General features: G+C 45.6%; 1 protein-coding gene across 2 annotated transcripts in view; it reads right to left on the bottom strand.

Annotated features, from left to right (window-relative positions):
• Positions 1–531: 531 nt before the first annotated feature.
• The window catches only part of LOC310796574 (integrin alpha-6-like), a 25,699-nt gene continuing 10,272 nt past the window's right edge, over positions 532–15,958 (bottom strand). Inside the window, exons 4-26 of one of the 2 annotated variants that reach the window (XM_083658780.1) lie at positions 15,555–15,816; positions 14,266–14,397; positions 12,335–12,548; positions 11,315–11,508; positions 11,019–11,116; positions 9,945–10,069; positions 9,759–9,848; positions 9,471–9,532; positions 8,425–8,585; positions 7,762–7,905; positions 7,549–7,664; positions 6,659–6,815; positions 6,456–6,539; positions 6,252–6,331; positions 5,065–5,142; positions 4,534–4,636; positions 3,987–4,163; positions 3,738–3,833; positions 3,418–3,531; positions 2,717–2,815; positions 2,390–2,515; positions 2,117–2,195; positions 1,280–1,414 (exon numbers count right to left, since the gene is read on the bottom strand). In XM_083658780.1, the coding sequence (XP_083514906.1) occupies positions 2,133–2,195; positions 2,390–2,515; positions 2,717–2,815; positions 3,418–3,531; positions 3,738–3,833; positions 3,987–4,163; positions 4,534–4,636; positions 5,065–5,142; positions 6,252–6,331; positions 6,456–6,539; positions 6,659–6,815; positions 7,549–7,664; positions 7,762–7,905; positions 8,425–8,585; positions 9,471–9,532; positions 9,759–9,848; positions 9,945–10,069; positions 11,019–11,116; positions 11,315–11,508; positions 12,335–12,548; positions 14,266–14,397; positions 15,555–15,816 (2,775 nt within the window). In that variant the 3' untranslated portion in view covers positions 1,280–1,414; positions 2,117–2,132. Of the gene's footprint in view, positions 1,415–2,116; positions 2,196–2,389; positions 2,516–2,716; positions 2,816–3,417; positions 3,532–3,737; positions 3,834–3,986; positions 4,164–4,533; positions 4,637–5,064; positions 5,143–6,251; positions 6,332–6,455; positions 6,540–6,658; positions 6,816–7,548; positions 7,665–7,761; positions 7,906–8,424; positions 8,586–9,470; positions 9,533–9,758; positions 9,849–9,944; positions 10,070–11,018; positions 11,117–11,314; positions 11,509–12,334; positions 12,549–14,265; positions 14,398–15,554; positions 15,817–15,958 lie in introns of both variants that reach the window. The other variant, XM_083658779.1, reaches the window with a different exon arrangement.

The following is a 15,958-nucleotide window of genomic DNA, read 5'->3' as shown; positions in this document are numbered from 1 at the left end:
CCACCAGCATGAGAGTGTGTGTGCAGACACACACACACTCTGACCAATGATGTCTGGTTGACTGATACAGACGACTGCATCTACTGCACACACTTATTTTATTATACACATCTTTGTACTGTAAGCCTTGTCATTTAGAGTGATTGGTTTAATTGATTTAATTTTAATTTTGATTTTTTTATTCTTTTTTTTTATTTAATTTATATTTATATTGGTTTAATTGATAAGAAAGATCTTTGGACCAGAGTTCAGCCTCCCAGCAGTTATATCGCCCACACGATTTCAGCTGTAAAGTGTATGACAATTTACAACTGTTTTATAATGTTTTTTTTTTTACATTAAGCTTAAATTACCATTAGATTTTACCAGATGAATTAATTAATATTGAATGATGTGCTGATCAAAGTACTGAATTATCTTTGCTGTAAATGCTTTTTTATGTGTTAATAAATAACGTTTTGAACTTTAACTGCCGTCGCCAGAGATTCTCTTTCAACTTGGCCCAGAAATGTCACAAACGGGAGACGTGGATATGACAACAAACCTTCAAATTTATTCCAAGAAATTCAGCCAAGTGTTCACTGGCTTCTGTAGCCATACAGCCATACAACAGCCAGTGATAAAAGATGAGTTTTGCAGAGGCTTTTGAAGTATATTTACAAAGTGAGTGGATGATTTTGCAATTGCTCCATAACCTACAATGTGAGGCACGTTGATGACCTAAGACACAAACTGACTGGAGACTGTGTGAACAGTTAAGTCAGATGTAACTGTAGGACCATGTTAATTTGAAAACAGTCAAGTGAATTGGTTTAAATGTGACTCTTTGGCCCGTACAGCGTGTAACAGGAAGTACTCCCCATAAAGAATAAATACAAACATTTCTGCAAAACATTCAGAAAAAATATACAAACATCTTTAACACCCCCCCCCTCCCCCCAGTCAACACTGAATGTAGTAAGTACATGTACAAAACAAGTTACAAAGCTGTAACACAGTAGTTGTGTAGGATCACCTCCCACACTGCAGCTCTCCTTCCAGTGATTGTAATGGACTCCATCCAATGTCAAATCAGTCCATTAAGCAGAATTTGATCAAGTATAAAGTCATACTTTTTTGTGTATTGTGTCTTATTAGATATTTACAGTCCACAGCGCAGAGACAGGATGGGGAATAGTCAGGGAAAATCAGCGAAATTGGAAGTTCAACAGTAAGGGACCGGGAAGTGTGTGGGTTCAGACTTCCACGACCATTAGGAATAATGTTCGTTGTCATGCCAGCTCGTCATCCAGGGCTTCTTCTCCAGCTTCTCCCAGTTGGTTCCAGGTTTGACAGCCCTCTCCTCTCTCTTGATCCGCACAGCACTGTAACTGGGAACATTGTCTTCATATTTGGCACGCTTGAAAAAGCCACACTGCGGAGAGGAAAGGAGGAACGAAATCAATGTTTTGCGTCAGGGGGGGGGGCAAAAAAATAGACACTGCTGCTAAAGAGACACGCTACAAACCACAAAGGTAGTTTGATCATCAATCTTTGTCTCTTTAACTTCTGTCACATTTTTCACAGGCGAGAGAGCCAAGATGCAGTGAAGCGAGTGTGACAGGTGTAGACAAGCCATCTGCGATCCTCCATTCAGAAAGCCATCATGATCTAAATCACCCAGGGGTTTTTGTCATGTAGGAGAGGAAGGAGCTTTCAGGCAAGGGCAGCACGTGGCTGCATGTGCAGCTGGAGAGAGAAGAAGAACCAGAGAGGAAGAGAAGGAACCAAGATGCAGAAGATAAAAGTTCCTCAATGCTCATAATAACATTCATTCTGAACAGCCGTCACCTCCCTTTACTTGGCCATGCACGGAAACCATAATGATCCACACATGATCATGTGTGAGAGATAGCTTCAGGCGTCAAACTGTTTGCAACAGTAATCAGTCAGCTTTTGGAAATTGCATTCAGCGCCCGTCGCTGCAGCACCGTGCCACAGTGTGAGTTGCCCACCGCCTGCCTAAGAGCAGAAAGCAGCGCCCTCTAGCGACAGGGAGTGAGGGAGAGAGAAAAAGTTGTGCCCAAAGACGTGCCACTTTTACACTCCTCCACGGTAGGCCAGATGATTTTTTTACCCTCTCCTCTCTTTTGCTACGCATTTGATGTCAGCTTCTCTTTGTCTGGATTGTCGTCTTTGTCCCCAAAGAAACCACACTGAGGAGAGGAACATCGTTAGAGAATGTGTGTGCGGTGCAGAGATGGTTGCTTTCAAGACCCCCAAGTGTTCAAAATGTGTACAATATACCCCAAGTGTACAATATACATCTGCATTTTATTTTTTATTTTTTTTAAGTCAGTTGAGACTGTGTGTGTGTGTGTGTCCCGGTATCCCTGTCGTTCAGTCTTACCTTCCAGAGCAGGAAGACCAGCAGGCCCAGCAACAGCAGCCCCAGTAGGATGGCCACCAGGATGATCCACCATGGCAGCCCTGAGTACTGAGCCGCACGCCTCTCTGGGAACACCGTCAGTCTGACCTGGGGACCACAACACAATAGTGGTCCATCAGTGTTTTATGGAAGGGACAATGAAACTGGACCTTTTTTGGTCAAAATATTGCTCGAATAAAGCAAGATAAAAGCGATAAATGTGTGAGTATCTCACCTTGGGTTTTTGTATCTTCATGCATTACCTCCCTGTTTTTGTCTTGTGTTGTGTTGTGTGTTGTGTTGAATTACCTGTGTGTCCGCATTTTTCAGCACCATGTTCTTGCTTGTGCCATCAACAAGCAGATGGGCCTTCACGATCACCTCCATATAGTTCAGATCGGAGTAGTCCTGTTCAATGAGAAAGAAGACGATCTGGTTTGGACGGTGTCGGATCTCGGGAGAAATCAAGGAAATCATTTTATGCAAGGAGCGCAAAGATCACTGCTGTCAGTTGGAAGTCGCTGCTCCTTTCCCCCAACTACTTCTTCTGCTAAATCATCTTTGTCCTTATAATTTACAATGATTTTCAGATACCCAGCCCTGGATCCTATAAGGAAAGGAACAGTCAGTGTTTTCGATCCACTAATTCTTCAACTAAAAGCAGAAATACCCTTGCTGCAGAGTACCACTGAAGTTGTTAATGGTCATTTACATAAGGTGGTTATTTTGAAAGAGATCTGGTGCAAAGTATTTTTTCTGAACATGAATTGCATACATGTGACCGGTTCCTTATTCAGTTGAGTTCATTCACGTGTGCTTTACATGTGCCATCAAACCATACTTGGATGCAGACATAGTATTTGAGTAAACCATACTCGGATACAGACGTAGTACTTAAGTAAACCATACTCTGATACAGACGTAGTACTTAAGTAAACCATACTCAGATACAGACGTAGTACTTGAGTAAAACACTCTTTCCTGTCACCCTCGTCTGTCCTGTCTCTCACCTCTATGAAGGTGCTGTTCCAGAGGCGAGATTTGAGAGTGATGACTGCGTTATCATCGAGGCCCCGCAGGGGGCAGCGGAGGTCCACACACTTCGCCCCACCATTGTCACATGACTGTAAGAAGAAAAAAGAGCAGACAGTCGCACACTGGATTCCCCCACACTTGTTGGAAATGCATGTAAAAGGTAATAGATCTGGACGAATGCTCTACATTGTAATGGTGTATGAAGTCTCTCTGTCAAAAGCTTATAAAAGAATACGCAGCATAGAGAAATATTATATAATGTTATAGGATAGAATAGAGTAGTATTTGGTATTACCAGTATTGTACTTTTCCTCTCATCAGTCAGGTGTGAGATAGAGCCCTCTTGATGTGTCTCCTCTATGGCTCGTCTCTTCCTGATGTTACTTGGTTCCTGAAGACACAGCAGAAGAACATACAGTTAGCACACTAATGTAAACCACCTGACCTTTTCCAGGCTATAAAGGGAAGGGTCTTCTTGTCTATTTAAAAATATATATACTGTATTAAAAACAGACAACCACACTGTACATTAGTTTAAACCAACCTGTTTGATGCCGAGAGGGTTGATCTCGCCACCAGGAGAGCAGACCATATTTTCCACTCCTGAGGAGCTGATGTCCATCAGGTAGAGAAGCCACTTCCCTGTCCTGGTCTCCTTTGGCCAGTGGATGACCAGGGTGGCCGTGCCAAAGTTCGACAAGCGATTTCCCAGGTTGATTATCTGTCAATCAAAGCAAAACGGTATCCTTCAACTGTTGGTATTAATTATTCAACTAAAAAACATAAGCATAACATTTCAACAGATCTCGATCCAAATTATATTATTTTCACTTTGTAATGATTTATTTTCTTTATTATTATTGTCGCTTACATTCTAGCAAAGCGATGCCATTGCAGGTACAGATTTCTGGCTCAGAAATAAACATAGTTCTGCAGTCAGACTTTGTTGTCATCAAACTTTTATTTATTTTATCATATCGAATTGTGAACCCTCATATTATGCATCGACTTGTATTGTGATATATATGGTCCCATCCTTAATGAATCTAAAAAAGAAGACTGTCAGCTGACAGCTGCTGTGCTGGACTCACCTTGAACTGGTATTTGATGACACTGCCAATGTCACTTTCAGTCTTCATAGCTTTCTCACCTTTCGCCTCTCCTGTAAAGTCCACCTGAGAGGGATGGCCGTGCCTGGAGACAGGGAGAAACCAGAGTCATATATATAGAAGAGTTGCGACATCTCCGTTCACTCCAATGGATGAGTTTTTTACTCTCAAGAGTTCCCGGAAGTAAGGTTCTGGATTAAGCAGCGCTGTCAAGTTGCAGCAAAATGGACAGTTTGTGATGCAGTTTGAATGGGTCAGACGTTTAAAGAATCAAGTTGTACATTATCAGCTTTATTTTAGCATTCAAAAGTAGCGCGAGCCTCCTTCCTGGCTGTTCATTGGCTACTGAGTCACGCATTTTGGACCTCCACTGATGCCACTCTCTTACTAGATTGCTCTGGGAGAAACTACTCTCAATCAACTGTGTGTGTGTGTGTGTGTGTGTGTGTGTGTGTGTGTGTGTGTGTGTGTGTGTGCGCGCGCGCGCACACACGCGTGTGTATTTCCTCTTACCCTGATAAAGACAGCTGCAACTCGATCACCACTTTTGCCTTTGCTTTGACAGGAACTGACTGCTGCTGGTCGCTTGTCCTAACGGAGGTCAGAGGTCACACACACACACACACACACGAGTCAACTCAGACTCCTTAGGACAGGGGTGGGCAATTATTTTTCATGGGGGGCCACATGAGAAACCCAGATTGTTGCTGGGGGCCGAACAAATATTGTCATGCCGTAACCCAGGAACTTTGATGATAGAGAGGACCACAAAAAAATGTCCTCGCTACCAGAGCGCCAGATTTTGCTGAGCGTTGGGGGCCGAACGGCGCCGGCGCAAATTTTTTGGGGGCATTTGAAGTCAGGTTTAGAGGAATACCTACGGTAATTTTAAATTAACAGTTGTGATGTCATTATTCAGTCTTAAACACCAATATTTGATCCTTTTCTCACTCACTCCTATGTCATTAACTTTTTTGACCACCTGCCAATATGGCTGCTATATTTTATAGTTACAAGCCAATTAGAATTTCCACTAGCCAAAATGTTTTTCTTTAAATAAACCAGAATATGAGTGTGTTAATTTAAGCATAAGTATCAGTAAGTGGCCCGGGATTCTCAAAGCCTGTGTTGAGGGTCACACAAACAAAAATGCACTCTTGAAGCTAAATAAATCCAAAACCAACAAGTTAATTATTTCCATTTTTACTTCAAAGTAGAACAGTCATTTCTTACACATGAGATTACTTTTAGCCTTTTAGTCATAAAGATTATTGAAAGATATTCCATACCAGACTGAAATGTTATAACAGAAGTGTATTGGCCAGAATGACATGAACATTTGGACACTTATTCAGCGGGTACCTTGCATGTTGCATTCAGGTGCACTGTAAAAAAAAAAAAAAAAAAAAAAAAATTGCAATTCCAGCGTGGGCCGCACAGGGGGCGCTCGCGGGCCGCATGTGGCCCGCGGGCCGCCTTTTGCCCAGGTCTGCCTTAGGACCTACCACGTTTCATCTTATCGCCATGGCAACAGGTAAGCGAGGTAAGCCTGGTTCCAGCTGAAGTGATCATAGCTAATCCAGTTCAAATGAACACAGTATCAAATTGTAATGCCAATTTAAGAAAAGAATCATGACAGCATATAAAGTGTAATCAAAATGATTGAATAAAGAGGATCAGTTGGTTATGACTGTACTCACGTTGTTAGCTGTAGGTCAATCTCCAGTTCAGTAGTGTTGGGGTAGATGCGTGCTGTGCCTAGGATGATGTAGAAGGTCGTCTACATGCGCGCGCGCACACACACACACACACACACACACACACACACACAACTTGTAAATATGGATACATTTAAGATATCCAGAAGTCCCAGAGGAGGCGGACCCTGTGCGATTTCCTCTCACCTTTGAGTCTCTTTTGAACGGGTTTCCCAGCTCACACTCAGCCTGAGAGCCATTCTTATTGGCCGTGCAGGTAACCGGCTTCTCCTGGAATAAGTAACAAGGTCCAATCAGAATCCCAAACTGTGTGTGTGTGTGTGTGTGTGTGTGTGTGTGTGTGTGTGTGTGTGTGAGAGAGAGAGAGAGAGAGAGAGAGAGAGACTCACATTGGGGGGTGCGCGGAAGGCGGAGTACGTGAGGGCGCGTGGGAAGGAAGCGACCACCGAGGCCTCGTAGGCATCGTCTCCGTTCTGATTGGTCACTGTGATCTCCAAGGCGATGTCCTTCTGGTCGCTTAGCGTGACGACCGGCAGCCCGTCCTTTCTGCACACACACATCCATGTCACACTGTGAGTGTGTGTGTATGTAAGCACATCCATGTCACACTGTGAGTGTGTGTGTATGTAAGCACATCCATGTCACACTGTGAGTGTGTGTGTGTGTGTAAGGTCCTTTTTTTGACGTCCCTTTTCCCCACCTTTTTCTCCCCATTGTACTTGGCCAATTCCCCGTGTCTAAGCGGTCAAAAGCCAGTCATTGCTCCACCCGATCTGGGGAGGGTGTGTAGACTCTCACATGCCCCATCCAACGTACAGCATGTGGAGTCACCAGCCGCTTCTTTTCACCGGACAGCGAGGAGTTTCACCAGGAGAATGTAGCGTGTACGGAGGAACACGTTATTCCCACCAGTTCCCCTCCCCGCTGAACAGACCGACCAGAGGAGGCGCTAGTGTAGCGACCAGGACACATACCCTTAATCAGGCTTCCCACCCCGCAGACACGGCCAATTGTGTCTGTAAGGACACCGGACCAAGTAACATGGGGGGTGCGGAATGGAGTGCTACACATCACCCAGACGCCCCATGAGAGGTCCTTTTGTAGCTCGGTTGGCAGAGTCGGGGGATTTCCACTGACGCAATGCGTAATAAATAAAGGACTCTTCGTATTGTAAGTCAAGTATCCATGGTGTGTGTGTGTGTGTGTGTGTGTGTGTGTGTGTGTGTGTGTGTGTGTGTGTGTGTGTGTGTGTGTGTGTGTGTGTGTGTCTACGGCTTACATCTTTAGTGGGGTGAAGACGTCTTGGTTGGGCTTCCTGGAGCAGTAGCGATACTCCACCTTCAAGTTGCTCTGGCACACGTTGTCCCTGCCGCAGCCCTCCTTCAGGAAATTCACCTAGGGACACACACACACACGTAACTGTATAATAGAAACAATGGCAACAACATGTCTGTTACTCCACCCATACAGTCGGGTCGGTGCGGTCGGCTACCATTGCACGAGTCGTCGTCAGCTCGTTGGCGTCCAGAATGGGCTGCACTTTTGGGAGGCCGCTCTGTCTCCGTTTACGCTTGGCATCCAAGATCTCCACGGAGACGTCGATGGGGACTCCCCGCAGCTTGTCTCGAATGGTATCCTGCAGGATGACATCACAGGATGACATCACCAGCAATGTCTCAACACGTGCATTATCATTTCATGAACTGTGCTTTTTGGGACAAACATAAAAAATTGAAGAAGAAGAAGAAGAAGAAGAAGAAGAAGAAGAAGAAGAAGAACGAGTATTTTGAGTTATTATATGTCGTTTGTTCATTTTCAGCATGGTTTCGGTAGTTTTAGTTTCGTTTACATTGTGTAACACAAACAATAAATCCTAACTTCCTTTTAAAATATCTTAACATGAATTTTTCAAGTGGCGTTTCTCTGCCCAAAATTCATTCTTTGTTACCCTGCCTGCACAGAAACAAAAAGATGAAAACGAAACATTTCACGTACATATATGTTGTTTTGCTTTAGTCCGTTTTACAAGTTGACCAATTAATTACTCTTATTTCAGTTCTTGGAACACCTACTTTTCCTCTTAGCTTTAGTTTATGATAATACCCGTGTTTGAGGCAGCAAAGAGGAGGGAGAGATGTCCAGGATGAGGCCGTACCTGGACAATGAATTCATGCTTAATGCACTGTGTCTTCCCCTGGCCGGTGAGGGTGAGCGTGCCTTTGGCCTCGTAGTTTTGGTCGGAGCCCTTGACCGTCACCCTGGACAGAAGAGCGTTTTTTCTGCGATCGGCCTCCGCCTCGATGGAGTACGCCACCGCTAGACAGGAAGGAGGAAAGGACAGTAAGCACAGGAAGGGGCTGCCCCCGAATACCATATTTGGGCTTCGAAGCTTCAGTGAGAAGTGTTCAAATAGATTCAAAGCTTCAGCAGGGGGGCGGGCACATAAGGCGCTGATAAGGTTCTGCGCAGCCTCGACAAGCGGCGACAGCGAGACTGCATACTCGAACGTAACTCCTCCAAAACACGTCCATTTCAAAACTCATTCCGGTGAGCCTGCAGAAGGCTTTGCTAGATGAGGGACAAGCACTGTTAAATGAGGAAATAGCATTTCCTCATTCCTCACAACAAGGAGTTGACGCCGCGGAGTTACATTTTCGAGGAGCTGCACGCCCCCTACGCCGAGCTGTGCCAATATACGCCCAGCTGCGGCGACCCCCTCGGCGCAGTCAGCGCCGGCGATTTCGCTCGAGCATAATTTGCGCTATAGTAACAATGAGTGGCGAGGACAAAAATGTCTTTCTATTGAAACGAAAATGGATACAAAATGTACAATAAGTACATCAAAAGGAACACATACATCAAATAAATTACAGCCATAACCCATAAAAACAAATTTGCCCATACATAGGTTGGTGCATGGTCAAACTGTCACAGTTTCAGTGCTGGCAAGTAACGTTAGATGAAAGCTGTGAGGCACAAAACTAAGGTTAAATGTCCTTGTCTGAGAGAATAAGTAATAATAATTGATGTTGATGCATAATGAATAATGTTGGATTACTATTTATAAATGTAAGGGGAAAAAACCGAAGCATTCAAATACTGATTTCGACATCGATTACCATTTGGATCAGCCCTATAGCGAGTACTTGAAGTTTCTGAAGAGATGTAGGTGCAGCTTGAGTGCAGCATGTCTGAACTTACTTAGTCTGGGTGTGTAGCTCTTGGGGTTGGCAGTGTAGCTGAAGCAAGCCTCAACAGTCAAGCTGGGAAAACAATGCAGTTCATACATTGTCAGCCACAGTTATTGCATGGTGCTCAAGTTGCACATGATGGCATTCACAAATGAAAAACAAAACAGACAACTACAGAATTTAAATGAATTATGGTTCTTGTTATTATTGAAGATTGGTTAACTCGAGTCCTTGGTGGACTAATTACAGACTGGTCCTATCCTCCAAAATGGATGTGTAGTATAAGTGGAATACTCACCAAATGTTGTTGCCACAGTTCTTCTTGGTGAGGTCGATCTCCTTTGGTGTGATCTTGATGTCCTTCTTGATGCTAATGACTGGGCGGGCTCTGGGATGACAGTGCTCAGTCAGCAACTCGAGAAACCTTCTGATTTCTCCATCAGTGCATCATGCTGCATAGTCAATGTGATGGTGATTCACTTACCGGTAGACAAAGATGGAGTCCGAGAGCGATCCCACAGCCAGATCTGGGTAGGAGTTCTTATCCAAATCCATGTTGCCGGCTAAAGAGTAGCCAAACATCCTCACTCCTGGTGCACCGGACAGCACCTAAAGCAAGAGGAGCACACTGTGAGTGCAGTTTATACTTCCTGTATACCGACGCAAGGGATGTACTCTTTAGTCTAATGTCCTCTATTTATGTTGACTTTTTTTTGAGTCGGACGACTGATGAGAAACTTGAGCTGTGTTTAAAAAAAAGGAACCTTCCTCACTGCAAATTTTATTTGTCAAGCTTGGCAGCAAAGACAGAACCTTTTGTTTAGAAACTGATGTTTTGTTCGATATTGCTGTCTTGTGTTATTTTAAATGTACCATTGTTTGCGATGTTTTATGGTTGTGTGTGTCTTGTAAACCCATGGGGGTTGGGCACCTGGAGTGCATGGCACTTGAATAAATAAATCATATACTCAAGCAAATCATACTGTAATATGGACTGATGTAACTGCCCAAATCTAAAGCTGAGCTTGACGCGAGCCTGCGAATTTGACCCAAACTTGTATCCAAACTCAAAGCAAAGAGTATAGCTTTCTGATTTTTGTAAGCTGCAACCTGAGTAAAGCCCCGCATTGCGAAGACAATTTGAATCATGTTAATATGTTAGATCAATAGGTTAGCACAAGCCTCCCCTTTAGCTGCCTACATCTTTGACCACTTACAGAAATCAACTATGTAGGACAGAGATATACTACTGTATGTCATTTTGGATTTTTGGAGTTTTAATTTCCAAATGCAAACAATATTCAGAACAAGAAACATTTAGATAACATTCATATACTGCATATTTCTCAACTTAACAGTCAGTGTGACATAACTCCAAGGTGAAGATAGTCCGTCAGTTTGTTACAGTCTGTTTGTTACAGTCTCTTTGTTACAGTCTCTTTGTTACAGTCTGTTTGTTACAGTCTCTTTGTTACAGTCTCTTTGTTACAGTCTGTTTGTTACAGTCTATTTGTTACAGTCTATTTGTTACAGTCTGTTTGTTACAGTCGCCTGTTACCTGTGCAGCTTTTTTCGAGTTGATTCCGTCGGCTGATCCGTGGTAGATGTAAACACGGCCTTCACCATGCTCATCATAGGGAGCTCCCACTGCAACATCTGGCAGGGGGAAGGAGAGCAGTGACCTATACAGTAACGTGCTACTGGCACATATACAGTAACATGTACAGTAATGTGCTACTGGCACATATACAAGGCTGATAGACATGCAGGCACACACACACAGACACACAGACACACACACACACACACACACACACACACACACACACACACACACACACACTGCTGCCTCACCATGGAAGCCATCTTGATTGATGTCTCCCAGGTTTCCCACGGCCAGACCAAACATGGAGTCCTGCGGTCCGTCTATCCTGACGGGCGTGACTTTGTCCCAGGCCCCGCCTCTGTTGATGTAGACGTACACGGCCCCTCCGATGTCTCCGTCCTTCTCAAAGTACTGAGGGGCTCCCACCACGATGTCCTGCCAACTAGCCAATGACAGCACAGCATGTCGGTGAGCAGCACGATCGTCACAATCAGAATTCCAAATTATTTTTTTATAATTTTGTATCACTTTTCAAAAGGTGACGGTACAACAGAATGAACAAACTGGCAACAGAAATAGCAATAGTGTGGAAAAATAAAATAAAATATTATATACGCATTGCTGTAAATTGCGTTACGGTTATTACATGCTGAAGTAGACTTTAGCTTTGACTTGAACTGTATGCTCCTTTAATGTAACTGTAACTTTGTTTTGAAAGTATTATTTGTTCTACAAATAAAGTCATTTTTACGTATCTCTAATGAAAAAACTGACAGCTTAAATGTGTATGTTCTGAAGCTGTTTATGTGCATATTCACCTCCATGCAGGCCAGTACAGGAAGTGCAAATACAATCGGAAGTTCTGATTGTATTTACACTTCCTGTGCCTCATAAATCTAGTCTGACTCATAATGTGAGTCAAACTAGGTTTGACCAGGTGAGTCAGACTAGTTTGAGCAGGTAAAACAGCCGGCCTTTTGAACAGGAAGTCGTGATACAATGGGTCAAGTGGGCGGGGCTGCATAAGGTATAATACAACAGCTATTTCCAGTCAAGCAATTCGATTGGGCAAGATCCATGTTGCAGTAACAACAGCACTCTTGCGTGTGTGTGTGTGTGTGTGTGTGTGTGTGTGTGTGTGTGTGTGTGTGTGTGTGTGTGTGTGTGTGTGTGTGTGTGCGCGCGTGCGTGTGCGTGCGCACAGGTACGCCGCATCATCACTCTACACCTCCACAGTGCTGCAGAGTGTAGCACTCTGTGTGGCTCACCTGTCTCCGTTCAGGTCCAGCACAGCCAGGTCGTAGCCGAAGGAGGAGGCCAGCCCCTCCCCCTGCAGCGTGTACTCCTGCAGCAGGATGTTGCTGGTGTCCGGACCCTTCTTCAGCAGCACTACCGCCCCACTGTGGTTGGCCCGGGGAGCGCCGGCCACCACCGTCAGCTGGCCCTTCTTGGTCAGGCTCTTCCCCGAGTCCAGAGAGAAGCCTTCGGAGGGTAGGAGACAAAGGGACAGACAAGACAAAGTTAGACAGACAAGAGGACGTCCAGGTACAGAAACAGACGTGCAGAGAGAGAGACGGACAAACGGGCAGATGGGTAGGCAGAGACATGTCAGGCGCCATCTAGTCTCAACGCCAGACCCATGAGAGTTCTTACGCTGATGCACTACGTTACTGCATGCTGCAGATCTCTCTCTGGGTCTGGGACACTTTCCCGGCTGGTTATGGGAGGGAACCGTTCACTTGGCCACTGATTGGCCAGTGGTGGATTCAGTCCTCCCCAATCAGTAACAACTTTGTGATCAGACGACACGGGAGGCGCAGCCCATTTTTCGAACTGCTCTCTCATCGGTGCTACGACCTGTCACTCATTCAATTTCAACCCGCCTTCAAAAACCAGCAGTGGCTGTGAAGTGGCACAGACTCACTTATGTAGGATGCGGAGCGCAGCGATTCAACATACAGTCCATGGATTCAACGTAATATTTGAGTCTGGGGAGAGACTAGGCGCCATCTAACAGGTCGGTCTCTCAAGTGAGGAGAGAGCTACAGCTGTCTACACACACATTATGCTAAGTGTTTGAAAATAGACTGGCAATATGAAAACAACAATGCAAACACACATGCATGAAACAGTACGGTTTAATAAATAAAATAAAAAGTCTCAAAACGAAACAGTACGGTTGGAGCAAACGCAGTCAATCACAGCAACCAAGGTAGTATACGCACAATATGCAACTTTTTAGGGCCCCGTCAAACGTAAACAAACTTTAATCTTTTTTTACATCTTAAAGTCATATTCTTGAAGAGTAGCTCAGTGTTGTATGTAATGTGTTGGACTACTTTCTGTAAAGGTAATTGCTCCTCGGGGACATTTTTTGAACCTTGAACCTTGAACCTAGGACTTCAGGATGGACAATGTGCTCTTTTAATTATTATTGCACCATAACTCAAAACACAAGCCTGTTTGGCTCCAATGTTTACAAACAATACAAATGTAAACAAATGTTTATGGATTTCAAGTACATCTAAAACTTTTTCTCTTCCAAACTGTAACAAGAGCTCTGTCAGAGCGGAAATATACTTTAAGACAAAAAAAGTTTGTTTATGTTTGAAGAGCCCTAAAAAGTTGCATAGTTAGTATACCTTTAAGATGATTCTGAATTTATTTTCAGATGAAGAAAAAAATAACTTTGCAGATGAAGAAAAAAACGGTTTCACTCTTTCACGAGGCACGATGATGAGTGGGCGTGCGAGGCGGAACGTGATGATATCATCCAGCGAGACCAACAAACCTAAATAGCTATTGGACGTCAGCTCGCTCTCCGCAGCAGCCTGAGGAGAAAGTGACTTGTATACAAACTGATGGTCGCTGGAGCTGGACACGCTGGTCATGAACACAACACCTTGAACGTACAGTGAGGAAGCACAAAGACCCCGACCCCTTTGAGAGAATCCAGAACACGCACCAGTCTACACACGGGCACAAATCCAGTTCACACACACACTTCTCTCTCCCTCCTGTGACTTCAGCCAGCTTTGTGTCGCTTCATTAAAAGCTCCCCTAACACACCCCTCAGTCTGAACAATCCGGATCAGTGCTTCCACACTTGACAATGGAGTGACGGTGTGAGACAGAGCGAGGGATGGATGGATGGATGAAGGTGATGTGATGGAGAATGAGAGAGGGAGCTGTGTCGTACCCAGGTAGCTGTTAGCGGGGGCGGGGACCAGGTTGGGGTCCATTTGGTTCTCATCTCCCACCTCGAATGGGCCGTCGTCGTAGAAACCCAATTCCAAAAGGGTGTTGTTGTTCTGTTCCACACGTACCACGCCTAGAGGAGGGGAGGAGGGGAGGGAGAAGCGAAGATAGGAGGGGAGAGGAGAGGAGGGAGAGGAGGGCAGAAGAGGAGAGGAGAGGAAAGGAGAGGAGAGGAGAGGAGAGGAGGAGAGGAGAGGAGAGGAGAGGAGAGGAGAGGAGAGGAGAGGAGAGGAGAGGAGAGGAGAGGAGAGGAGAGGAGAGGAGAGGAGAGGAGGGAGAGGAGAGGAGAGGAGGGAGAGGAGAGGAGGGAGAGGAGGGCAGAAGAGGAGAGGAGAGGAGAGGAGGGCAGAGGAGGAGAGGAGAGGAAAGGAGAGGAGAGGAGAGGAGAGGAGGAGAGGAGAGGAGAGGAGAGGAGGGAGAGGAGAGGAGAGGAGGGAGAGGAGAGGAGGGAGAGGAGGGCAGAAGAGGAGAGGAGAGGAGGGCAGAGGAGGAGAGGAGAGGAGAGGAGAGGAGAGGAGAGGAGAGGAGAGGAGAGGAGAGGAGAGGAGAGGAGAGGAGGGAGAGGAGGGCAGAAGAGGAGAGGAGAGGAGGGCAGAGGAGGAGAGGAGAGGAGAGGAGAGGAGAGGAGAGGAGAGGAGAGGAGAGGAGAGGAGAGGAGAGGAGAGGAGAGGAGAGGGAGCAGAGGAGAGGAGAGGATTGGAGAGGAGAGGAGAGGAGAGGAGAGGAGGGGAGAGGAGAGGAGAGGAGAGGAGAGGAGAGGAGAGGAGAGGAGAGGAGAGGAGAGGAGAGGAGAGGAGAGGAGAGGAGAGGAGAGGAGAGGGGAGATGTGGTGGGAGGGATTGAATGGAATTGACATGCAATGAGAGGATGCGAGACCCATAACAGGATCATCAAAGACAAAGTAACGTCAAACACATGAGTGAAGAAAGCATCACTGAAGGACTGGAACATTCCACAGTAATGAACATAAAATGGACATGATAAATGCTTGGAAATGATTAGACCGGTAATGAGTCATGTGTGTGTTATTGAATTCTCTTACGCAAAATACTTTTTGCACAGCCTATCAGTGTAAAGGTCTATGTTGCTGTGACCTCACAGCAGTATATGCTGGTAGTTGTCACTCAAGGGCTTACCACTTTTTACCCCAACATAAACACACAACACACACACACACACACACACACACACACACACACACACACACACACACACATCCCGTGCCTATACCTTTCCAGTTGTATGCTCCAGGAGCCCCAAAGATGAGGTAGTGGTAGTCCTTGTCGAAGGTGGCCGAGAGTCCCTGCTGGCAGGATCCGAACCTCTCGTGGCCTCGCGTGCGGCCGCCGCAGAAGCGCCAGTTGCCGCCGTCTTCCTGCGACTGGGGGTCGATGGTCAGATCCTGACTCAGCACGTAGCAGCGGCCTATGATGTCACGTGACTCGATGGGCGTGCCGACGTTGGAGCGCTGCTGGTAGCGGTGAGCACAGGTCTAGCAGGGGGACACACACACACACACCAAACACACACACGGTTGGGCTGGCAGAATATTTCATCCTCGCGATGAACCGGGCCGGACGACTTTTTTCTCCGGCTTTATTAAACACTTTGCCAATCTCTGGAAAGTAGTCGTT

The sequence above is a fragment of the Poromitra crassiceps genome (genome assembly GCF_964638095.1).
Source record: "Poromitra crassiceps genome assembly, chromosome: 23".
Taxonomy (NCBI): Eukaryota; Metazoa; Chordata; class Actinopteri; order Beryciformes; family Melamphaidae; genus Poromitra; species Poromitra crassiceps.
Note: the sequence above shows the minus strand (reverse complement) of the source record. Positions and strands in the feature narration are given on the sequence as shown.